Source organism: Pinus tabuliformis, chromosome 7, assembly GCF_031772625.1.
Source record: "Pinus tabuliformis cultivar Carrire ecotype Pingquan chromosome 7, CPIR1, whole genome shotgun sequence".
In the NCBI taxonomy this organism is placed as follows: Eukaryota; Viridiplantae; Streptophyta; class Pinopsida; order Pinales; family Pinaceae; genus Pinus; species Pinus tabuliformis.
The window spans coordinates 594,109,074-594,134,783 of NC_142293.1; the positions used below are offsets into that span (position 1 = coordinate 594,109,074).

Consider the following 25,710-nt stretch of genomic DNA (forward strand, 5'->3'; position numbering starts at 1 on the left):
CTGGAAATGACTCACTCTACCTCCTGGAAGTTGATCTGGCCTCCAACAACTGAATCCACTCTCTTCTAGTAACTCGCTCAAGGGTTTCTAGCTATCCACATTGGCTTATGCGGCCCTCTTTGTAGATAATTCAGCCTCCTATCTCCTACCACTTCGACACTAGAGAAACACTGGAACACTCTCCAAAATCCTACTCCCAAATTTATTGTTTCTCCCTCTCTCCAATGCTCTCCATTTGGCTTGAACTGCGCCCTTAGTGAAGCTGTGAACAAGGTAGCTCGATCTTCCTTGCTTACTCTAATGACTCTAATGCTTTCTCCAGGCCCTTCAACCTACTCCTATAATCTCTCGTTAGTCTTCAACGACCATGATTTAATCTCTATCGATGGCTAAGATCAATTAGACTTCATCAATAGAAGTCTCTAGAGAAATCTTGAACATCCTTAAATAATTAACTTTAATTTACCACTTTTCCTAAGTTAGACTTGAGAAATAATTTAATTTATGGCAAATTAATTTAACTAAGGTGCTTCCCAAGCTTATCTCGTGAAACCTTCTCTGGTTTTTAAAGATCTAGTGTTCCTTAGTCTCTTAACATCATCAGAGACTAGAACACATGTCTGATGTTACTATAAACTAACAGAACCGAGATCAAATAATGATCAAGGAAAGCCAAGATCAATTGTATTAGCTAAGATTTGTGTGAGAAGTAGAACGCTTTCTCAAGAGAGACAGAGTGCTTTGTAACAGATTCAATTGCTCCAAGACAATCAACAAAATAGCCACATCAAACAAGAAAGTTTTCCCTGTTGGGTTTCCTAAGAAAAGTGTGTCAATTTGTGCATGTGTTTTTATTTCTATGTTTTTATTATGTTGCATATGAATTGTTAAGAAACTTTATATCTTGGTGAAAGCTAACTAGATTTCAGTCTTCAATTATTCATTTAAGTAGTACTAAAGTTTCGTGGAAATTTAACATACATACATACATATACATATATATATATAGGCTGAACAATAAGGCCATTAATCAACTGCAGAAGGTTCTTGGAATAAAAGGACACTCGCAAGCCTTTAGGGGTGCAATCCAAGTGACCCAAGAAAATTGTCTATAGATGTCCTTTCTAATTGCCAATTTTGGGTCCAATTTATACTCTAGAAGGTCTGATTGAGGGGGTGTCTAAAGAGTACCTATAAGTGGGGAATAGATTTAACAAAAAAGCCATTATTAATTATAAATCCTCTAAAAGCCTATAGGGTGTTGTCAAAGAAATGGCCTCAAATGAACAAAGTGCAAGACATATAAATTGACCTCTATTGAATGTTGAGTCACCAAAAATCCAAAATCTATGTAGGAAGGAGACCAATCTAAAAATGGTTTCTAGGTTTATGGGCCACAAACCTCATCTAGACAATGGGATAGGAAACTTTTGTTTGCGCGAGATGATCCATGAAAGAAGAGGGGTTCTAACTCTCTCCATCCTACACCAATCAATATAAAGCAAACTCAACCCCCTAACCTTACAGCCATAGAGGACCATGGGTTTAATGATCATGTCTAAGACATGTATCTTCAATGTGATGCCCTCAAAGCGAGTCTAGAACATTGTCTCTCAATAAGCACAAGGGATTTATATCCATTATTGAGCTAAGGTTAAAAAGCATGTATGAAGCTTTAAACAAGGCCCAAGGAATTGAATTGCCAAAAAAGCGTCTGCCATGGTGCTTGTTAGTCCTCTTTTATGACATACTTTTTCCTATGGTTTATTACCTTATTCGGCCTTAGGAAAGCCCTTTTAAGTTGTTTTTTATGATATTTGGTCATGTTTGGCCTAATAAATGTGTTCACTAAGGATTTTGTAGCATGTTTTTTATTTTCAAAATTTTATGAAATAAATGCATTGTAACACAAATTTACAGGAGGCAATATATCTCGTAAATGATCATTCGTTTTGATATTTGCAGGCAACCTAGGTCAATTTCGAGATATGGGTTTTGTACATTGATATTCTGAGATGGATGATTACCCATCCACTTGTCTAAAATCGATCTCGAGATGCCCACTTAATGTGCTTAGATCAGCAAAGAAAACACAAGATAGTTTGGGAATTTTTCCCAGATCTGTTTTTTCTTTATTTGATCCATGATCTGAGCACTAAACAAAGTTGATTTCATTTGATTACATCCTCAAGCTAGGCCACAATCACAAGCAAAAATGGATTTTGGGTATTTAGTTATATTTTTCCTTACAAAAGTAGGCAAATAGTGCTTGCAAAACAAGTTTGTAATTAGAATACTTTGAAGAAATATTTTGTAGCTCAAACTTCAATCTTTTGAAGCTTGCTCCAAGCTTATTTCACTTAATATATGTTGTTGCTTTGATTTCCAACCACTGGTAGACATTTGGTGTGCTTGCTGAGGCGTGGAGGGCCCCCACAAACCAAATCTTGTGCACTACTTTTTATGCATTGTTCATTCATTTTGTACATGCTGGTATAACTTGTTCATATATGTTCGTTTTATGTTTATACTAATTCTAGTTTTCATGTGTATTTTTTCTAACTTGTTCATACTAGTTGCTTTATGATACTATGCTTATAGTTTATGTGTGAGGGCACTGCCATATTGTTGTCCATACCGTGTTTCATATTGTTGTTTATATTTCATGATTTCAAGTATTGTTCATAAGATTTATTTATCATAGGGTAGTTGTTGCTTATGAGTATAAGCTAGTTGACTGGGAGTGCCATCCACCACCCTTCTCAGTGGAGAAGGCCCCAACTCTTTCACAACTTTTCACTTAGCATTGTATTAATAAGCACCATAGTTCCTTGCTTTCTGAGTGATTATTCATTTCTTGCTTTCATAGACTAAACCAATGACTTAGGCACACACCAATTAAGAAGAGTAGAAGACTACTTGAGTGACCATCCATTTGACTACTTGAGAAGGCCATAAATGGTGTTGGGTTGAAGTTTACTAGATTCAATAAAGGACTACCAAGGTGTCCACTTACTCTCATCAACATGAGAGGCTCTAGTTAATTGCCAATCCATTAAACCAAAACCCCCAAATCATTGTTTCCAATTTCAATCATTTACAAGCATTTGAGTGTTCTTTACATTTCAAGCAGTGTATTCAATTTAGAAGTTTTGTTTAACTTTTTATTTTTGAGTTTCGATATTAATTAGCTAACTTTAGCACTTAATCCTAGAAGTGACTATCAGCCTACCCTAGCTCTCTACAAATTGTATTGTGCTTCTAAGTTTACAAAAACTCAAATTGATACAAATATTATGTCCTAGTTTACATACTCAAGCTAGCATGAATGTGCTTTTGATCTACCTTGCTTGAAAAGAGAAGTGGTAGGATGAGAGAACCTGCTTTGACACATTGAAGATCATATTAATCTTAATTAGGTTGATCATCAATTGTCAAAGATCGCCAAAATGAGAAAATCCATCAGCCTATCTCTATAGTCCCCAATAACGAGTGGAGGCCCAGAAGATTGTACTTTCAACAAAATAAGTAAAGAAATCAAGAACTTGTGTAAGACAGTATCCTTGTCTTGTTTATGCTCCCTGAGACAAGATTCTAATTCATCAATCTAAATCCAAAACAAAGTTAGAGACAAAGGGCAACCCTACTTAACTCCACTAGTGTTCTTGATGAAATCTAAGAGGCCTGGAACAATTTGGAGACAAGCAAGAACAAACCCACAAAATCTCACAATGGCAACAAAAAGTGTCTCTAAAAGACCAATATCATGCAACTTTTGAAATAAAGCCTCTCTAGAGTCCAAATCAAATGCCTTCCAAAAGTCAACAAATCAATACAAGAGCAAAAACTAAGTGATTGATCTCTTACAGTACATTGTTTCAATAGAGAAAACAACCTTCTCTCAACCTTAAACTAGGATTGAAAACACCTGCAAGAATATTGATCTCTGCTCCTCTATCAATCTTGTACACAAACTTCTCTTGCACACTCACAAGAGAAGCTCCACGCAATTCCTCTCACAAGCTCCACGCACAAACTTATGCTTCCTATTGCTTGGTCTCACCAACTCGTGCTCACCAAAACAATGATTAAACTTGTGCCTTCGTTCCTCCTTTTAATGGCAATTTGAATGGTTAAAATTAGTGAGTTCTAGGTTTGGAAAGTTGAACTGGGATTTTCTAGTTAACACAACTTGTTAACTAGTTCCTCCTAAAATTTAGGAGGCTAACTCCACTTGTTCTTTTAGTTTCCAAACTAACTCACACTAGAAAATCAAGAACTTGACTTTCAATTTCAACACATCAGTTAACTGCCTCATGCACTCCTAATTTTTAAGGAAACCCCTAAATTTTAGGAACTCGACATTGACTCCTTGAATTAAGGCACAAATCAAGGAATCACTTTTCTCACTAAATTCAACACTCCCGCTTAGCGAGGAAGGTGTTCCTGGAAGAACCTCATCCACCCGGATCTGTCTTCCAACTCTACCCAAGTTCTCTGTTGCTGCAGCTGCTCCCTCTGAACTAGAAGACTTCCCTGCTTTCTTTTGCGAAACTTGCTTTGAATACCTGTTCTTTCCCACCACGCTCTACGAGACCACCACTTTAGTCATAAGTGCCATGTGCCTTGTGTATCTCTGTGGTTGCTTCTTGATGCTAGGAGACTCAACTCTCTTTTGATCTCCCTTAACCAAATCCTCTGCCCACTTGGCTCGAACTCTCCCTACATTGGATGTCTCTCACTGAGTGGCTGCCTCCACTCGCCCTGGGCTATGGTCCTCATGATCATCATCATGTTGGTCAGCCCAACTACCAACTAGCTTAGACTCAAACTGAGATATTGGCCAAGGCTCCTTCTCAAGAGCTCTATCCTACTCTCGCTCAACCATCACTTCTCTACTCTGTGCACTACTTGCCTTGTTGCTCAAGGTTGCACCTGTCTCTACCTGCAACTTGTAGAGATTCTTCACCCTCACACCTATATGCTTCTTACATCTAAGTGTTGGAGGTACACCTTACCTCTATTGAAAATGATATCATATCCCTTGTCCTCAAAGGTGGCTAACGAAACAAGATTCTGCCTCAATCCTGGAACATAAAGAACATCTATGAGATGAAGGGAATTACCTGACTCCCTTTGAAAGCTGACAGTACCAACACCTCTAGTTGCATACTGACCAAAATCCCCTAGCTCAATCCGAACCTGCATGTCATTCTCCTTAAGGGGGCTAAAACTCTTCTTGTTCTCGATCATGTGGAAGGAAGCTCTGGAATCAATATATCACATATTGTTATATGTTGAGCTTGCCAGGTAAGCTATCAATGAGAACTCTTTCTCGAATTGGGCAGAAAAGTCATCTACCTCCGTTGATGCAACAACATAATCCTTCCCGACCCCCTTCTTCTTACCAAGACACTTAGAAGCATCGTGTCCGAACTCATAGCAATGGAACCACTTGATCTTACTTAGATCTTCATACCCTTCTCATTGCACACAACCTCTCCTTGGCCCTTCTTGCCCTTAGCCTTTCTACTCTTGCTTACAAAGCACAATTCTCCTCATCCTCTGTCATAATTGATCTCCCTTCTATGGTTCCTCTTCGGATCTCTTCCTGTATGCAATCAATCCAAAACCTTTCCCAATTTGGAAAGTTCTCTCCCACTAACAGCATCTTGGAACCCTTTCCACGACTTGTGAAGTCCAAGTAAGGAAAAACTCACAAGATCATGATCAGATACAACCATGCCCACCCCACCTAGTTCATCTCGTACCTGAGTGAACCTTGTCAAATATGGGACAATGGGCTCATCCAGATACTCATCAACTTCTCCTTAAGAGAAAGCTTCCTGGTATCACTGGTACTCTGATACAACTTCAAGATTGTATCGTACATCTCATACATTGTCTTCTTCTCATGGATGTGAGGCACTATATGATCTTTGACCCCTTCTAGAATGATCCTCTTTGCCTTGATATCATTCTTATTATGTTGGGCCAATTGTTGGGGGTCTTGAGGTGGTGTTATCGCTTGCTTGATGTACTCTCCCACCCCATTATCTTCCAACACTATCGTGATCCTCCCTTTCCAAGCTATGAAGTTCGATGCTCCCTCTAGACAGTGATCTACTCTCAACCCTTGGTAAGCCATACCGCTTCCCCTAAGAGCTCTCTAAAAACTTGCCCACTAACAGTCTTGTAGTCCTTCACAAGAACTATACTTAGGGCCTCTAAAATTGCCTCTCCTAGCAAACCGAATGCCCTTCTCTGGTATGCACTTAATCCTCCTTTTGACACCTACTAGCAGCCCTCCTCACTGCTCTTAAGATGCCAAACAAATCTTTGTCCAACCTGGACTATCACCCTGAAAAATACATCAACTTAGAATGGCATATATACCTCTTGAAGACTCCTTCCAGCTGTCTGAAAACCTTGGCCTATTCACTATTCTTTTGGGATCTTAGCCCTGGTTAGGACTGCTTGTAGGAGTTGCTACAGCCCTTCAACTTGCTTCAGATTCACTTCAGAACTGAGCTATCCTCTCTTCTAATCAAGCCATCTCATGTATTGCCTTCTGTGGTAATTCAGCCACTGTTCCAGATGTTTGTAAGGCCTAACTGCCCTCCAAAAACTCAACTTCAGGAGCTCAGCCTCCTTCCAATCCTTGCACAGAATTGTTGCCTATTTCTTAAGAGATTTAGCACTTCAAACCTACACAGAACAACCCTCAAACATCTGCCAGCTTTGCCCTAAACTCGGTCTATACAAGGCATGGAAAGACCCAGAACTCAAGTCCTCTTGAACAGACTCCTATAGTGGTTGTGGGCCTGCGGCTACCTCAGACAATATGCTCCTCTATGAATAATTTTCCCTTTTGATGTGTTATCTATATTCTGATCCAAGCTCTGATACCATGTAGAAAATCCATGAAATTCTGATATGTTGATAAGAACAATCTGAAAAACACTTTCTTTTCATACAAACACAGAATTTCTCTACTCAATTTTGCAGTGGAATAGGAACAGAAAAAAAAAAGGCACAGTCACAATATAAAACACATTGTTTTCTAGGGAACCCAACTGGGAAAACCCTCTGCTTGATGAGAATCTTACGGATAGGAAAAACGGAGCAATTGATCTCTTACAATACATTGTTTCAATAGAGAATACAACCTTCTCTCAACCTTAAACTAGGCTTGAAAGCACCTGCAAGAATATTGATTTATGCTCTTCTATAAATCTTGTGCACAAGCTTTTCTTGTACACTCACAAGAGAAGCTCCACGCAATTCCTCTCGCAAGCTCCACACGCAAACTTGTGCTTCCTATTGCTTGGTCTCACCAACTCGTGCTCACCAAAACAATAATTAAACATGTGCCTTCATTCCTCCTTTTAAAGGCAATTCGAATGGTTAAAATTAGTGAGTTCTATGTTTGGAAAGTTGAACTGGGCTTTTCTAGTTAACAACAGTTAAGACAACTTGTTAACTAATGCCTCCTAAAATTTAGGAGGCTAATTCCACTTGTTCTTTTAGTTTCCAAACTAACTCACACTAGAAAATAATTAAACTTGACTTTCAACTTTAGGAACTCGACTGTGACTCCTTGAATTAAGGCACAAATCAAGGAATCACTTTTCTCGCTAAATTCAACAAAAAGCCCAACCATGCATAGAAGACAGCGCCTTAAAAGATGAAAAGGGGTCACTTCATAATGAAAAAAAGACAACAGAAAAATATGGAAAGTTTGTAGAATTTATTGTAAACCTACTACCACCAAAAGGGAAATCAACTTCCTACAACCTTTTGAAGATTGTTACTATGATGAGAGCAGAAAATTCGGCTAACATAAAACTCACTTCAGCAGTAACACACAGTTTTACACCCAGAACTCACCTATGATTTGGAGGGTATAAGCAACAATTCTTACATGATGGCATCATCAACCAGCAGTATGATTATGGGGTAGCTGGAAGAAAAGGAGGGTGCTGATATGACAGCAATAAGGGCGGAAAGAAGTCTCCTATTCTTAAAATTTGAAGTGGAAATTATGCAGCACCCAGACATGCCATTGCTTGAGGACAAGCAATGTCAGGAAGGGAGGACTGTAATGTCCCCCGTGGATTAATTGTCCAAGGGACAAAATATCCTATCAATCCCCATAGGCTATAGTCTTTGATAAAGGGGAAAACCTCAAATTACCCAATGTTTGGGCAACATGGGATGGGGTAAGTTTTGGGGCAGTTGGAGAAAAAAACCCAAAATTGGGGTGGCATTCACAACCATAGTTTTAAAAACCGGAACCAGTCAAACCGGGACTGGTCAAATCTCAATGAACCAATCTTTAAAAAAATATATGAAATACTTAATTTTTAATGGAAAAAGCTATATTTAAGATTTCAAACCATGATTTCAAACCAATAGAGATAAAATATACAAAGTTGCTCATCTATATACCAGATAAAGGTGAATATATTAAATTGGCACTGAGTGCAATACATATCAGCAACATAATACATAAGCAATGAGGCTCTAAATGGCCTCTAGAGTCCAAAAACAATGTTATAAGCTATGGGGTCACTGGCCTACTACAAGTCTACATATCAGTGATCAGCATGATCACTCCTCATCATGATCAAACTCATCACCACTACTAGACAAGGGATCATCAACATGAGCTACATAAATAATCTGGCTGAGTGTTTGACGACTCCTAAAACTCCTATGCAACCTTAGCAGTAGTGGTAGTATTAGCAACAAAAATAGACATCAAAACTACAAATAATTGATCAACATGACCACTGATGGAACTCATCATTGATTCAGCACTACTAAAAATGGGATCATCAACAAGAGATACATAAACATCATCTCGCTCAAAGTCTTCAGACTTAGATTGCTCAACCTTATAATATGATAGAAATTAAAGTTTAACATGCCTAACTAGTGATTTTGGTTTGAGTGAAGAGTTCGTCTCCTTAACCTTATAAAGTGGTAGAAAAAGCTTAGCATCCCTAACCAATTATTTTCCTTTCAGTGAAGGGTACATTATTGTTAAGGCCATGGTAGAGGAGTTCAACAATCAATACCACCAACATCAACAAAGTTTAAAAATCAATGCCACCAACATCAACAAAGTTTAAAAATCAATGCCACCAACATCAAGGTCCTTAAAGGGCTTCATGCTCTTGATCAAATGCCAATCTCATACCCTCATGCATGATAGAAACAAATGGAAACATTGCAAACCCCCAAACCATGAAATCCTTGTTGAATTTTGAGTGAACTCTAAAATTCTAGTTTCTCTATATGAAATCCAATGAGGTCGAAACCACTCTCAAACATCCCGAGTCATTTCATGGTGATGTTAAAAAATTAAGTAAAAGGATGAAAATGAAAAATAAAGGAAATGTCACTTTTACTTTAGGAATTTAACATTACCATTTGCATTGATTGCTAGTGTTGTTAGGGTTGATATGTGTGAGGCAAGTGAGATGGAAGGCATGCTTTTCTTAAACAGATTGTATTTGGAGGGAAACAACTCCAAATTTCCCTCAAAACAGCATCAAAACTCAGAAAATTGCATTTTGTGGGATCTGTAGCTGGTCTGGCAATAAACCAGCTGGTTTGGGCCGATTTTTGTGGTTTTTTGGCGAAAAAGGCCCATAAATCGGGTTTTTTTCGATTTGACCCAATCACCCAACGAACCGACCAGTTTGACCGATTTCTGATTCAAGCCAGCCGGTTTTTAAAACTATGTCCACAACCCCTTACATTTGGGAGCCCATGAAGGAAATCTATAAATACAAGAGTTAGAATCGTTTGGACATCATTGGATTGGATTAATTTGTCTCTGTTTTCTTTGAGCTTGAGGCTCTGGGGGTTTTAAGACCCCTATTTCTTCTTTCACTAGTTTCGGTGGAGGTGATCCCACCCTACCTAGTCACCCTTTCTTTTGTTCTAGCAGAGATCATTGAAGTAGTTCTAGTTTGGTTCAAGGATTGAAGATTATACTCTGATCTGGCACAACCTCTCTCGGAGCAAACTCAGTGCATGGTTAAGAAGTTTCTTTGGTAAATTCGCAGAAGCAGTGAGTTTCGCAAGCCGCAGTGTCACAGTCAAGGGTCGAAGTCACAAGCCGCAGGGGTTGCAGCGCCACAGCCACAGGGCCGAGGGTCGCAACCACAGGGCCGAGGGCCCCAATCTTTGGCAGCAATCCAGTCACAAGAAGACAGTCGAATTTATTGTGGACAAAATTGGCATTTCAAGGACAGTGAAGAGCAGGATCAGGAAGCCACACTGATTCAGGAATGATTTTCTAAGGTTTCGGCCCATCCTAGGGTGCGATTTCATTCTAAAGGAGTTTTCACAAGATCGAGCTTTTCTGGATAAGATCAACCAACATTCAGCCCTCCTAGGGGCTATGAATCACTACAGGGAACATTCATATAACTGCAGGACTCTCTAACCCCGCCAGTTGCTTCAAAAGTGGCACCTCCAACTACAGATGTCATCAGGGAAGCAACCGAACTTATCACAATTGCCCTTCTAGTTTGCAGACCAGTACAAAATAGTTCAGGTCAATTATTAAGGGAGTCTAGGGTAAATTGCAACTAATAATTAGTCAGCTAAAATTCGGCTTCATACTGGTATGTTTGTCAAATTCATTAATGGTTGAATACAGTACTGAAATTGGTGGAACATTGTAATTCTTGTTGCTGGATGATCAGTCTTATCTGTTGTGGGTTTAAGAATCATTTTGCTTATTCCTGAATTAGTACTTTTACTGTTGAATGAACTGTTTATTTCAATTTTGAATAAGTGGACGAATTTGTTGGAAACCCTAGTGTCTAAGAAACCCTAAGGGCAAAATTACCCTGGGACATCACAAGAATACTTTCTGGGATAATCTTTTTGCCCAGGAGTTAGCAAGGTAGCACAAGATCATTATAGTGGGGAATTTAAATTTTGCACTAAATGACTCTAACAGATGGGGGGCCAATGCAAAATCAGACTGCAAAACTCCTTAGACACAAATTAGAGGAGGTAGGTCTGGTGCAAGTGGAACCAATAAAGAAGGTTCATACCTAAAGAAATAATAGATTGGGAGCAAATTGAGTTTCAAAGATGCGAGATAAATTTCTTGCCTTGGAAAAGCTATTAATGGAAGTAGAAAATAGTTGTTCTTGGGTGGATGTACAAGGATCAGACCATCTTCCCATACTCCTTTAGATTGATAAAAGAGACTCAAATCCAGCAGCTCCCATTAAGTTTGATCCTACTAGATAAGGCGAAAGAAACTATACACCTTCAAGGCATACCGCAAGCTTCCAATTTGCAGAGCCTTTGAAAAAAAAAGCAGTAGCAACATGGGCAGTTTAAAAGTACAAAGACATTGATAAAGGACTTTAAGTAGTGGAACAAGAGTTGTCTTTTGTGTGAGCAAAATGCAACTGGTCTTTTTTCCTAAAACTGAAGAGATAGAGAACAAAAACTCTGCAAGGTTCAAAACAAAAGATAATAGAAAGGAGAAATGCAGAATAGAGGATTAAAGGCAGGGTTATCTGGGTGGAAACACATCATGAAAGAACCAACATTTTTTCGTAATTTTGATAATCACAAAAAATGATAAACTCTGAAAATGGGAGATGAACAAGGCAAATCAAAGCAAAAGTTAAACATTGCAAAGATAGTGAAACTTCTAAGATTTTTAAGATTTATACTTTGAGCCCAATAGAGTAAATATTGCAGTTATAGTGAAGCTTCCATCATACTTTCCAAGATTTATAAATGAGGAAGGTAATCAAATGATCATGAAGAAAGTATCCAAAGAAGAACTAAAGGTTGTTTTGTCTTCTTTCAAACAAGACAAAAATCTAGGACCTGATGGCCTACCAATAGAATTTTATAATGTGTTCTAATAGAAGACGAACTTCTAAGTGTGATAGAGGAGGTCAAACACAGTCAGGGAAAGATCTTGGAACATTTAATGCCACCTTTCAGGTTTTAATCCCCAAAAAGTGTGAAAAATCGAGAATTCAAGAATCACTACTGCAGCAACTGATTATATTTCTCCTACTAAATCAAGTTATTTACAGTATTATACAGTAAACATCGAAATAAATAAAACTGCAACCTTCACAACTTAAATGATATGCGGAAACAAGAATCTGAGCAAGAAAGAAACAACACACACAAGTGACATCATTGTTTTGGACCAATGTCCCTGAAAAAACCCAATGTGGGAAAACCGATGCAGCAGCTGAGGGTTTGTATTATTAAGTAGTAATTTCTTAGTACAATTATTCAGATGCCCAAACTGGCAATCCTATACAGAGATCTAATTGGACAAAAAGATAATGAGATGATCTCACCCTGTCACCGGAGAACCCAACACTTATCTGTGTTGGAGGTGAGCCTCTACAAAGTATTGCATCACACCCACACAGTCACTACATCACTACTATTGGGACTGTGCTGCACCTCCTCTGATCCTCTGCTGGCTGGAAACTTCGGCCCTTTGTCCTCCCGGTCTCACACCCCTTCTCTCGCACTTGATCCCGACTGTTCCTCAGCAGAATTTCGAACTCCCTCTGAAGCTCTATGCTGCCACAGCGTGGCCCTGCGTCAGCCTCTCCGGACGTCTTTCTGTCCTCTCTACCTTGCACTCTCCGGATCAGGAAAACTTCCTCCGAAAAATTATCTCTGTGGCTCACTACAAGAAATCACCTCGATCACTTCTCCGGCAACTATTGCGCTTCTCTCTTGAAAAAATCGATCTCTTGATCTCTCACTCTAAGTGTTTTCCAAATGCCCATCAAGCCTCTTCTTAGAATCTTCTCACTGAGTAGCCAACAGTCCAGATTAGATTCTAATCAATGGTTCAGATCATTTTGGCTTGATCCTCATCTTTTTCTAGAAGTTTCACCCTCAGTTTAATTAATATCCTTTAATTATTTTAATTTCCTAAGTTTAGACTTAGTCATCCATTAAAAATAATTAATTATTTTAATAAAACCTTCTCTGGGTGGAGTTTGCCAAAACGATTTCTGAGTATTCTGGAATACATGTGTCCTAGCCTCCCTGCAAATTTTGAGGCTTAGAACACATCCAATGCTACCAGAAATCAACAAAAATGACAGCCCTAATAGCTTTGAAGAATTTGGGGCAACTTCTCTGATGCAAATGTATTTACCAAAATACTGGCAAAATTATAGCAGTAAGGTTAAAAAATCATTTCAAGAAGAATTTCAGAAGAGCAATTTGGGTTATTGGAGGGTGGGAAATTTCACAAAGCAACAGGGGCAGCACAAGAAGGCATTCATTCTATAAAATGAAAAAGTGAGCCAGCTGTAATCATGAAACTGGACTTGTCAAAAATCTATGACAAGTCATGTTGGATGTACATTGTACATCAAGTAGTTCTCTATTCATGTTGATTTCTTCTTGCCACTACCAGTAGTAAACTGGATAATGGAGTGTTTAACTTGAGTAGTTTCAGATGTCTTAATAAATGAGTCAACATCCAGATTTTTCAATCCCTCCAGAGGACTTGGACAAAGACGTCTTCTTTCCCCATTATTATTTTTTCTAGTTAATGAGGGATTAAGCAGAGAACTTTTGGATGACAAAATATCTGGAGTACTTTCTGGTGATCTGTCTCTGTCCCACTTACTCTTTGTGGATGATGTTCCGCTATTTCTGCATGCATCTGTGAGGAAGCAAGGAATATCAAAGACATCATGGAACTGTATAGTACAGCAACATGCATGTCTGTCAATTGGATCTAGTTCGGGTGGCTGAGAGGAATGATTATTATCCTCCCCACCCAAATTTAGTTCCCACACATGACATGTTGAAATATTCATGATTTATTGTTGTAACAACCATGAGCCCTGTGTTGACAAAGCCTCGAGCTTCTGCAGAATCTGGTTTACTTTGTTTTCCATCCTCGGAATGAGAGGAAGACCTGGTGGTTCCCCATATATGCATTTCATGGATAAACAATAAGGCAATAAATAAATTAAATGTACAGCAACATCCATGGAGGTGAATTTTATGAAAATTGTTCTCTGTCAGGTATGAATGAAGACTTGGAGAGACAAGTTATGAAGATTTTCCCTTTCCAAAAGTGTTGGCTTTAATGATAGATTCAAGTATTTGGGGTTTCCTCTCAAACAAATTGTTACAGGAAAGGAGGACTGGGAATGGTTAGTAGGGCAATAGAGGCAAGAATCCAAAATTGGTGCAACGGGTGGTTATCAAGGGGAGGTAGATTGACTTTCATTCAGTCAGTTCTTGAGGCAATACCAGTTTTTTGCCACATATTGGCCTGTACTCTAAAAGGAGTTCTGAAGAGAATAAGAAAAATGGTATTTAAATATCTTTGTCAGGGAAAACTCAAAATGAGGGGATTCCACTAGTTCAGCTGAAGATATTAGCCAAACAAAAAGATGAGGAAGAATGGGGATGGGAAAACATAATTTATTTTGGGAAGTCTTTGGCAGCTAAAAGACTTGAGAGTCATCTCCATTATACATTAGTGAAAGAGTCAGAGGAACACAAGCAGCAGCATAAAGAAGGAAATGGAGAACAATTAACAGTAGAGATGGATCCATGTGTTGGGTGCCAAAATGAATTTGGGCTGCCAGGACTAATGGAATTGTTGCAAGGAAGAGGAATTTTCACTCTTAATCAAGCAGTGGACCAGAACAATATTTCTATTTGGCAGCAAGGGTGGACGAAGGCAGAAGCTCTAGTGTTTGTAGGAGATGAAGCCATCAGGTGGGATGAATTTACAGAGACGTCATGTCAAAATTTCAGAGGTGGAAGATATAGTGGTGTGGACAAAGAACCAAACTTTAGGTTCTGAAACAGAGGTTCGTGGTGGAAGCAGTTATGCAAGGTTAAGGCACTGGAAAAATCCAAAAAACAATAGTGGCTAGCCTTAATGAATAAAGCTCTGTTACACTGGAACCGCTCCCGAGAGGTGGGAAACCCGCTCCAATGTTCCCACGCTCCTAGGAGCTTTGGAACTGTTTGGGAAAGTTACCTTTTCAGCGGGAGCTGGTGAAAGTTCTGGGAGCTTTGAAAATTGTTTTTTTGGAATTTCGGTGTTCCATGGGGTTGGGGAATACAAAGCCTGTAGAGAAATATGCTGAACTACCCACAAAACATGAACCTATGTTGAAACTTTCGCAGGAAGAAAGGTCAAAGACATCCTTAACATCGATATCCTTAACTGAGAAACTGGAGCAATCTCTTGATGGGTTAAGGAAGCATGCGGCACCTCAACATAAGGGCGATATCTGGGATGTCATGTTGATGAGGATTTATTTTGTTGTTTACGTATATATATCGCAGAAGATTGTGTGTGCATATTGTATGTGGCAGTCAATGCTTAAACATTAGAGTTGCTTTGCTTTTTCTCTTAAAAATAACTAGAGAAACATATGTAAAATTGTTCCTTTGTATTTTTAAGCCGAATTGTTCAAAGATTGGTCATGTGTCAAAGAACTGATAATTAACTTGACATTTTATATATATAAAAGGGAGAGACTCAGGGAGAGAAACACCCAGAGAATATATTTATCTAAGTTACCAAGATCCAGATCCAGATTCTGATACAGATCAACTAGTTTTTTGAAAAGCCAGGATCTGGAAACGGCAAGTACAAACAAATATAAAATTTACAATTATATAAATATAAAAATAAAAACTAAATTTATATAAATATAAAAATAAAAACATATGTTAATTTTTTAATATGTAATTTTTATATACAATAAATAATTATTATATAAGTAATTCCTGAGGTATCATTTATAAATATTAATTAAATTTATATAAAAATAAAAATAAAAATAAAAAACATATCAATATTTTAAATATATAAATTCAATATAATATTTTAAAAATAATTATTAAGTTAATCACAATATAATTAATGCATCAATTATAAATATTTAAACATTAATTATTAGTTATAATTACTTATATTAAACAAATTATTAAACTTATTTTAGAAAATTTATTTTTAAATTTGAAAATAAACTTTAAAATTGATTAAAATATAAACTTACTTTTTAAACTTTAGATAAAATATTTTTTAAATAAATACAAGTAGATTATGTCATATGTATTAAAGTTTATAATATGTATTTGTATTAAATAATATAAAGTTTATAATATTTCTTTATATTAAAGTTTATAATATGGTCAACATAGAAATAATAAATTGTGGCCTACCAACTCCCTCTCCGCTCATTCTTATCATTAGCTTAATTGACTTGAATTAAAGTTTATAATGTCTTGTATTAAAAATAATACATTTCAACCTAAACATAATAAATTTTATGACGTCCAGCAACTTCCTAGTTTATTTTCGCAAGGGATTTTTAATCCATTTCTTCACATTTGAAATTTAACTTGCGTTGACATTTCCGTTTAGAAATTTTGTGCAGGGGTACGGTTTTTTACCCACGGAGAGAAATTTTTGCTGATGTACAAATTTTTACCCACATAGAGAAGATGGGCGGATCCAGATCCGATCTGTCTCTGATCCAGGGATCCGCGGATCCAACCATCAGGCCTAACGGATCCGGTAACATAGATATTTATATATAAGAGAGATTATATATTTAAATTGATTTTAATATTTGAATATTTTGATTCAATATTAATTTTGGTTATATATATATATATATATATATTATTTTTAGTTTTTTTATTATATAATATTACCGCTCCCCATTAGTCATTTCCTGTAAATTTTGGAGAAACCTCTAGCCATTCCTGACACCCGTACCCAAGTTCCCAACTTTCCCACGCTCCAAAAACTCATGCAACATAGGAATAAAGTAATAACATGAAATAATTTGCAGAAACAATCTAAACATGGGCCTGGAATGTGCATTCTTTGTAGGGAAGATGAGGAAAATGTAACTCATTTGCTCATAAAATGTCCATATGTAAAGCATCTGTGAGAAAAAGTGGATCAGTTCAAAAATTTTAAGAATGGCTAGGAGGAAGTCTCTGTGAAGCAATGTTTGAAAAAAAGGTGGGATAAGGAGCTCAAGGAATGGAGACCACCTGACCTGCTCAAGGGTATGGATAGTAGCTCAAAATTAAAAGCTTTGTGAAGAGAAAGAGAATCCATCTTTTCAGTGGCATCCCAAGTTAGAGAATTGGCCTTAGAATATAAGATGCCTGTGACCCAAAAGCCAGAAAGGCAGATGAAAGAACTGAGAATTGCCTGTGACTCAAAATCTAGAAAGGCAGATGAAAGAACTGAGAATCAACAAGGAGTGGGCCTGGGGTTTTTTGATGACCCTAATCAATGTTGGAAATAATACTGAGAGAGGGGGGAGTGAATCAGTATTAGCAAATCAATAATCTTTTCATTTTCATACTCAGATTCATATATGCTACTTCAATTAAGGATACCCGCGTATATACGCAACTGTGTTTAATGCAACTAGCGTATATCCAGTAAACTTATGATTCAGTTAGTTGATCTTCAATGAGTGCATCAGAACATTATTAACCATATTAACAGTAAACAGGTGCAGTAAAACAGAACAGATCATCACACATAAGGAGCACACATGAACACCATGATATAAGGTGGAAACCCAATGTGGGTGAAAACCACCTGCTACAATTCGTCTCTATCTTCCTCTAATAAGAAATTCCTTTTTACAATATTTATGTACTGGTGCAGTCTTATACCAGTACGCAAGCTTCTACCTACAAAAGGCTACAACCTTCTCTCGTTCTCCAGTTTCTCTTGGAAGGTAGCTCCAACCCCCTTAGCTCTTGTACTAGCCGATCCATTTACTAGTACGTAGGCGCCGGCCTACTGAAGGCTCCAACCTTCACTCGTTTTCCAGCTGCTCCTGGAAGGGAGCTACAACCCCCTGGCTCTTGTACTGGCCGATATGTTTACCAGTACGTAGGCGCCGGCCTACAGAACTCTACGATCTTCTCTCTTCCTCCAGGGACCACGTTTCATAAATTTTCATACTGGATACTCCTGAAGCACAACACCATAATCTGAAGGCCACGTTTCATCCAATTTTCATACTGGACCCATCAACAACATTGAAGCACAAAATTAATCATCACAGCAATACACCCATCAACTACACCTGCATCATCAATCTCTGAATCACCCAATACTGAAACACTGAAACCCTGTCAACAACACAGTCACCAGAACACAGAACAGACAACAGAACTCTGCAACAATAACCAGATCCAACTGCAACTTCAAATATCATATCTCATAATGTATACGCTACTATGAAGAACCAAACCAACATACATACGCGCTTTCACCAAAGCCAACCCGCGTACAGATCTGCAAATATTTACTCATAACTTTGCAGCTGTTCCAGACATCAGTCATACCCAGATCATAACATTCATACAATAAAACATGCGTCAATAATTCAGATCTAGTCTATCCATAATCAAACCATATAATGATAAACATTCCAAGCCTCCCGATCCATCGTTCATCATCATCCACATGAGTGCATCCTTGGTTCAGATCAAGTAAAGCATCACAAACCCATAACCAGCGTATCAGATATTCATCACTTCCTCACTTGCTCCCCTTGGCCTAATGATCTTCTCCTTATATAGGTTTAGGCTTCTCTCAATACCATGGTCCAAAACCATGTTGAACCAATACCTTGGACCCAATACCTGGGGTCAACACTTTGGACCAAATGCCATGGACCAAATACCACGGACCAAAACTTAGTTTTCCAACATGTACACGCCTTTCCTTCTGTGAACTTGCGTGTGTATGTATACGCATCTTCTGTTATGCTCATCCGCATGTATACGCACTTTCATCAAGGTTAACCTGCGTATACCTCTCTCTTGACCTGTTGTACTATGATCTGTCATCTGATTGAGTTGCCACCTGTATCATACCTTTGAGTGAGTTGCCATCAAGGACAACACCTGTATCATAATGCCAACAATCAAGGTCCTCATAGCAGCAGCAGCACAGGATTTGGGGGTGGGATCCAATAATTTTGCAGAGTTGATGGCTTTGAGGCTGCTGCTTAAATAGCAATGGAGGACAATGTTAGGGCTATTCAGATTTATGGACTCTCTTTTAGTGATGATTGGATGAAAGGTACAGGTCAATTGTGGAATATCCATCTCAAAAAACTGGGTGAAGAAGTTAAATTCATAGCAAGCAACTTTGGTCAGATTTCTTTCAATCATGTATACTGATAACACAACTCTGAGGCTGATTGGTTATCCAAAGAGGATCTTCCGAGGGTGAAAGGAACGGTGACCCTTGAAGTCATTAGAAAGGGTCTCCATATGCATATGAAGACAATTACCCCTGAAGTTGTCATGCTGTGGTTCTGTTTTGTTTTTTTCAAGATCCTACTGGTTTATGATATCTTGCTGTTTTTCCTGTTAGTTTTTAAGATTTGTAGAGTTGTTAATTGCTTTTTCAAAAGATCATATAAGCAGCAGATTTGAGCAATTTTAATCGTCACCCCTCTACAGGAGATAGAGGCATATTTTTGTAAAGATCAGATATGATCTCTTTTGTGCTGATAGTTGGTTTTTCTTAGGGCTTCTGAAGAGATGAGGAATAAAGAAGATTGATTATCCTTCTTTCAATCACGTATACTGATAAAACAATTCTGAGGCTGTAATGACCCACCTAAAATTACAAACAAAACACAAATATTAGCATACATACGGGACATCCATATGATAGCTACGTATGCATAGGCCCGCATATATCGCACTATATATATACTGGTTAATACAGGGAAATGACTAAATTAAGGTAATGAATTGATTATCGAAATAAATCCCTATCTGACCAGAATATAATGAGTATACCAAATTAAAATTTTATATGTATACCAACTTATATACATATATATGATAAATCTTTAATTAAAAGATTATGTTAATTTTAAATTTATATTAAAATTAATAATATAATTTAATTAAAATTATAAATTAGATTAATTTATTAAATAATATAAATCTTAGATAAAACTAGATCCTGTATACTCAATAAAATCTTTTAAAAAATCAAATGAGATTTGATTTCATAAAAAGTTTCACGTAACAGAAATAAGGACACGGAGATGGGAGGAAAGCAGTGGGCGGGAAATAAAAGGAGGAGGGTAATCTTGGAAGAAGGGGAGAGTGCAGGGAGGAGAAAATTATGGAGAAAGTCACAGACTGAGTAGAGCCTCAATTGTTCTTAGGTTTTTGGGCACGGGGGACCGGATTGCATTAATTGAGAAGCATTTTGGAACTGAGTATCTAAGTTGTACCCAGTTTGGCTGGGAGGTTTTGGTCTTTTGGTAACGGGAGCGAGAGCGGGAACAATTCTGAAGCATCTTCAACCATAGCAAACCAGGTAAGTACTCAACAGAAAATTAATGAATTTTGATGTTATAAGTTCTGGTTAAACTTTAAAATTACTTTCAGATTCTATTTAGCGTAAATATCTGATTAAATTGTTTGGAGCCCTACATAGGCTGATAGGTTATCCAAAGAGGATCATCTGAGGGTAAAATGAAGGGCGAACCTTGAAGTCACTAGAGAAGGGTCTCCATATGCATATGAAGACAATTACTCCTAAAGTTGTCATGCTGTGGATCTGTTTTGTTTTCTTCAAGATCCCACTGGTTGATATCTTGCTGTTTTTCCTGTTAGTTTTTAAGATTGGTAGAGTTGTTAGAAGGCTTTTTCAAAAGACTGTATAAGGGGCAGATTTGAGCTGTTTTAACTTTTAATCGTCACACCCGTGTGATCTCTACAGGAGACAGTGGCAGATTTTTTATAGATCAGATATGATCTCTTTTGTGCTGATGGTTTTTCTTAGGGATTTTGAAGAGATTAGGAAGAAAGAAGATTTATTATCCTGCTTACCTGTTGCTTTGTAAGTGATGTGATGAATGTGATTTCCCTTCTACTTTAATAGAACTGACAATTTTTTCCTTGGAAAAAAGGGACAGCAATCATACCCTTATTAACTTGTCCAAACAACAGTCAGCAATTTTACACATCACACAGTTGTGGAACCATAGTTCACTGAAGTACTGATTCATTGTGTACTACATAAATGGATTGGAACAGCACAAATTCGATTTGTCATACTGAATTATGTTACAACTAAGAACATACAAAAGACGCTAGAAAATTTGGAACAGCCAAGAAAGAAGAATATAGCAAATATTTGGTGAGTTAAAAGAAATAAAGAACATTTACAAGAATACAAGAAAAGAATTGACAAGGAAGAAATGGAGATCCTATATTCCAAATACCGGGTTTATAAGGAAATTACTAAAGAACTGTTATACATCTTAAACTAAGTAAATGAACAAACCCCAACAGATGAAATGACAGACCAAAGAACCATTAGCTACATAACCCTGGGTTTATAATAAAATTACTAAAGAACTGGTACACATCCCAAGCTTAGTAAATGAACAAACTCCAATAGATGAAATGGAAAACAAAGGACTTTTTAACTACACAACCCTAATTATCTGCAGTTTTTGTATGCAGCAGATGACCATGTCTCTTAATTTATTTCTTCAAAAGCACTTGTAGCTATCACATAGGTGTCATCGATAGTAATAAACACTTAAGGGTTTGCACTTTAAAATTTAGACAGCGTTGCCTCTGTTCCCTTGTGTTTAACAAAACTGTACACAATTTCTCGAACTTTGGCATAGTATTATAGCAGAGATGAACAATCTGATGAAGAATGTCAACAGATACAAGCTGTAATGTGAGGCTAGAGCAATTTCAATTTTCATCATTTACATGCACAGGACTGTATTTCATATTAAACCCTTATCCCCAACCCCTTGATTGTTTGGTTGATGATGCTTTTATCCAAAACTAAAATCGACATTTGAATTCATGTATTAGATGATGACTTTGTCCAGGTTTCACCTTCCTATCCCAGGTTCAAATTTCATAAAGGCACCAGTTCCTTCCTCTTCTTTGACACGGGATCTTACTATCTTAGATCACATGCTCTGTGCCAAACAACGTAAAATGGGGACCCAATGATCTTGTCAGCTGATCCTCAAATGATTCAACTTCTATCATGTAACTCGTTTTCCACTCACTGACAGAGAAACTGGCACCTTAAGCTCCAATAAGAAAGGCGTCTGAATGGCCATAGAGGATAAAAGCAACATTGATGCATCCAAGAGTTCAGAATAACTGGAAAATAGGAAAGATAATTGTAAGAAAAGCTCACAGCAATAGCTACACACCTGCTGGGATGAAGGTGAAATCTGCAATTCTTTTCTCAATATTTCGTATAATTTTATCTTGTCCTCGGTTCAGAAAAGTTCCAGAGCTTGTACGAACTCTGCAGAGTACGAAAAGAGGATGAATGAGCAAAACCAACAACATAATCAAAAAGCTATCAAAATGTGCTTACAGATAATGCAACGATGAACAAACCTGCTATCTTTGCTTTTCCCCGTTGCGCTATCCACAACAGTTGACTTTGCCATGTGTGGTTTTGCAAGAGTAATTAGATATTCACACTCCTCCTTACTCTGTGAAGGAACCAAAAATTGCATATAATGAAACTATTATTCGATGTCTTCTGATACCTTTTGCATTTCAGTTATACACAATAGCTATAGCATGTTTAATTTGTAAACATAAATAGTCCATCAGGACAGGGCATCGTCATGCAAAATATTCAGGTTCAAACCCCAAGTACGCATAGAACCTAAAAAACTGCATGTGTTCACCAAGTTTGATGGTTCCCCATGTTGAACTTGGCCCAGTTGGGGTTCATAGCTCCCAACTGATCAGAAAAAAGTGTTTAGCCTTACCAAAATAAAAATTGTAAACATAATGTTTAGATCATAGTAGCCGAATTTGCCTGAATCAGGCCCTGCATATGGAAATTCAGCCAAGAATTCCATTCAGACAAATTCCTCCAAATTTAGACTCAGATCAGACAGAAACCCTCTCATACTAAAATAACAAAAAATGTTAAGGTTTATTTTTGAGAGTTCCTTAACCTAAGCCATGATATTCCTTACCTCATACATGCATGCATACATATGTGTGTGTGCGTGCAAATACATTCATGGAAACTTTATAGAATTTGCATGTCTTTTTGGTATTTGTGAGATGTATACTTCCATATATTTTTCAAAATGGATTTCCAATACAACTTTTTTCTTAAATGTACCAAATCCAAATCCATGTATGGTAAGTATAGTTTAGATAAGTCAACTGGATCTAGCCCAAGCAGTTGAGAGAGCAAGTGATTGGTTGGGAATGTTATTCTCCCCAACCAGGATCAGTTCCCACAGGTGACATGTTCAGCTCTTAACAAGTATGTTGTTGTATTGGCCTTAAGCTCTGAATAATCCCAAGATATGTATTTCGCAGATATCACAATGGAACTTCTATCTAAAAATCATCTTGCCTGGTTTGAAAATTTTATATTCTTATATGTTTGGGAGTTAAAAGCAATCAGCAGGAAGAAAAATCGCACATGGCAAAGACAAAATCTTCCCAAATATGCTGCAAGACTGTCCTTGAGACAATCCAAAGGAGATAAACAGGGCCGAAGTAACTTTCTGTTACCCCAAGATAAGACAACCCGCTGCCAGATGAATTGATAATGATATCAAGGACCACATTAGAGTCCAAAATGAACTCGAAGGACTTGAAATCGTGGACTAAGTTCTAAACATAAACATACAAGTCTCAGCATGACATAGGGTGCCGGTGTGTCGGTCGTGCTTGTTTCCATTTGTGAGCTAAACGATGCCCAAAATGAAGGTACATATACCAATTAATCTGTTAATTTATCAGCATAGCTATATTTAACAAAGTATTCGTAAGAATTGAGTGCATACCAGAAAGTTATGGTATAAGATGGCGCGGGGCTCCCATGAAAGAACTTCAGCCCATTGCTTTGGTTCATCCATTCCATCACTAAAAGTCAACAAAAAAACAACAATTTTCAGAATGCAAGCTTTCGCACATATTGTGAAAGTTTGTTTTGGCAAAACCGCATAAGAAATATTTATTCCCGCTTTGGAATTAAAATAGCTTATGCACAGTTTTACTAAAACAAACTCTGCCAAGAAATTAACCATATAGACTTAATGGACCTTGCATTGCATTTACCCCTCTCAAGAAACCACCCCAGTAATCTAAACCCCTACTTGACAGAACAAAATTACGTAATCGAAAAAACGAAAATATTGCCTATCTGGATCTGATGGAAAACAAAGTATCTATTTCAAAAAACCTTGACATAACAAATTTATACAGAGAACCCCAACAAAAGATAATTAAGCAAAGAAAGGAATACAGGGCAAAATAGGAAATCGAAAAAGAAAATATGAGAGAGGATACATGGATCTGAAATCAGAAGAATTGAGAATTCAAAGAAATTATCTCAACGTGAACATTTATATTTCTTGGTATATGTACCTGGCTGTCTCTTGAAGTCTCTTCTCCTCCAAATGTTTAGAGTGTGCGCCTCCATGTCCGATCTCGTCCGGAGCTCGGCTGTTGACCGGCAGCGAAACAATCCCAAGCGCCAACAGCATTAACAGGACTATTGACAACATGAGAAGCATTGTAAGCACCAGGGTAAACGTGGATCTGCCCGAGATCGATTTCGGTCTCCCACCTTTGGCCATTTTTTTCATTCCAACCCAACTCTGCTTTTACGCTTTTAACAGCTGGGAAACTGCAATAATGTCGTAATTCCCACTCTATTTGGATGTATAAATGCCCTTATATAGAGAGTTGTATCAAGGATGGACAACCTTTAAATTTCAAAGCCCTGCGAGACGAGAATGGCGGAAGGGCATGCACACTGGAAAATGAGAATAAATGAATATTTTGAATGCCCTGAATTGAATTGGATCAAAATGAAAAGTGAGAAGAACGTGCGTGGCTGTATATATGGCGGTTCTTCACAAAGACTAAGAGAATGGCAGGAGCGTATGTAGACAGAAAAATGAGAATGAATGAATATTTTGAATGCCCTGAATTGAATTGGATCAAAATGAAAACTGTGGAGGACGCGGAAGGCTGTATGGCAGTATATACGATTGTTGGTGGGCTTTACCTTCACAAAGACTTACGAATGAGATTTGTTGCTGGTGGGAATTTTTCACGAAGACTAGGTATGAGATGCGTTGATTCTGATAGCTTGAGTGGGAGGTTGTTTTCTTTGTTTGTGTTTTCTAGTCAGATCTGTAACGTGGCATTGAGTTGGAGGCATTGTGTTATAAGTTTAAGCTTCATACAATGCAGACATCAGGTTTCGCAGATAGGGTCTAATATGGGTTAGCAAACAATTTTTTGGAGAAGTCTAGCATTCAATGTAGTTGATGGGTGCTGATGGGTGGGTTTAATGTTAAGAATATGTTTGTAAAAGTTACTGGTTCAAATTCTACATTTTTAACTACCTTTTCCGGGTAAGTAAATTATAAATTTTAACTATAACATTCTATACATATGGATTGGTTCCACGAATAATGACTTATAGTTTTGCATTTATATAGATTATGTTTTTTTTATTTATATATAAATATAGAATTTAAATTATTTTTTAAAATTATAATAAAATTTTGATTATAAAATATTGTTGAAATTATTAATTTTTAAAATTAATTATTTTTAAATGGAAATAGTATTAAAGGT

At 37.4% G+C, this 25,710-nt stretch overlaps 1 protein-coding gene across 1 annotated transcript in view; it reads right to left on the reverse strand.

Moving 5' to 3' along the window:
- Nucleotides 1–25,322, reverse strand: part of LOC149248826 (putative prolyl 4-hydroxylase 3) — an 87,574-nt gene extending 62,252 nt beyond the window's left edge. Inside the window, exons 1-4 of the mRNA XM_089458562.1 lie at nt 24,487–25,322; nt 23,904–23,982; nt 22,480–22,577; nt 22,287–22,384 (exon numbers count right to left, since the gene is read on the reverse strand). Of these exons, the coding sequence (XP_089314688.1) occupies nt 22,287–22,384; nt 22,480–22,577; nt 23,904–23,982; nt 24,487–24,707 (496 nt within the window). The 5' untranslated portion in view covers nt 24,708–25,322. The remainder of the gene's footprint in view (nt 1–22,286; nt 22,385–22,479; nt 22,578–23,903; nt 23,983–24,486) is intronic.
- Nucleotides 25,323–25,710: the final 388 nt, after the last annotated feature.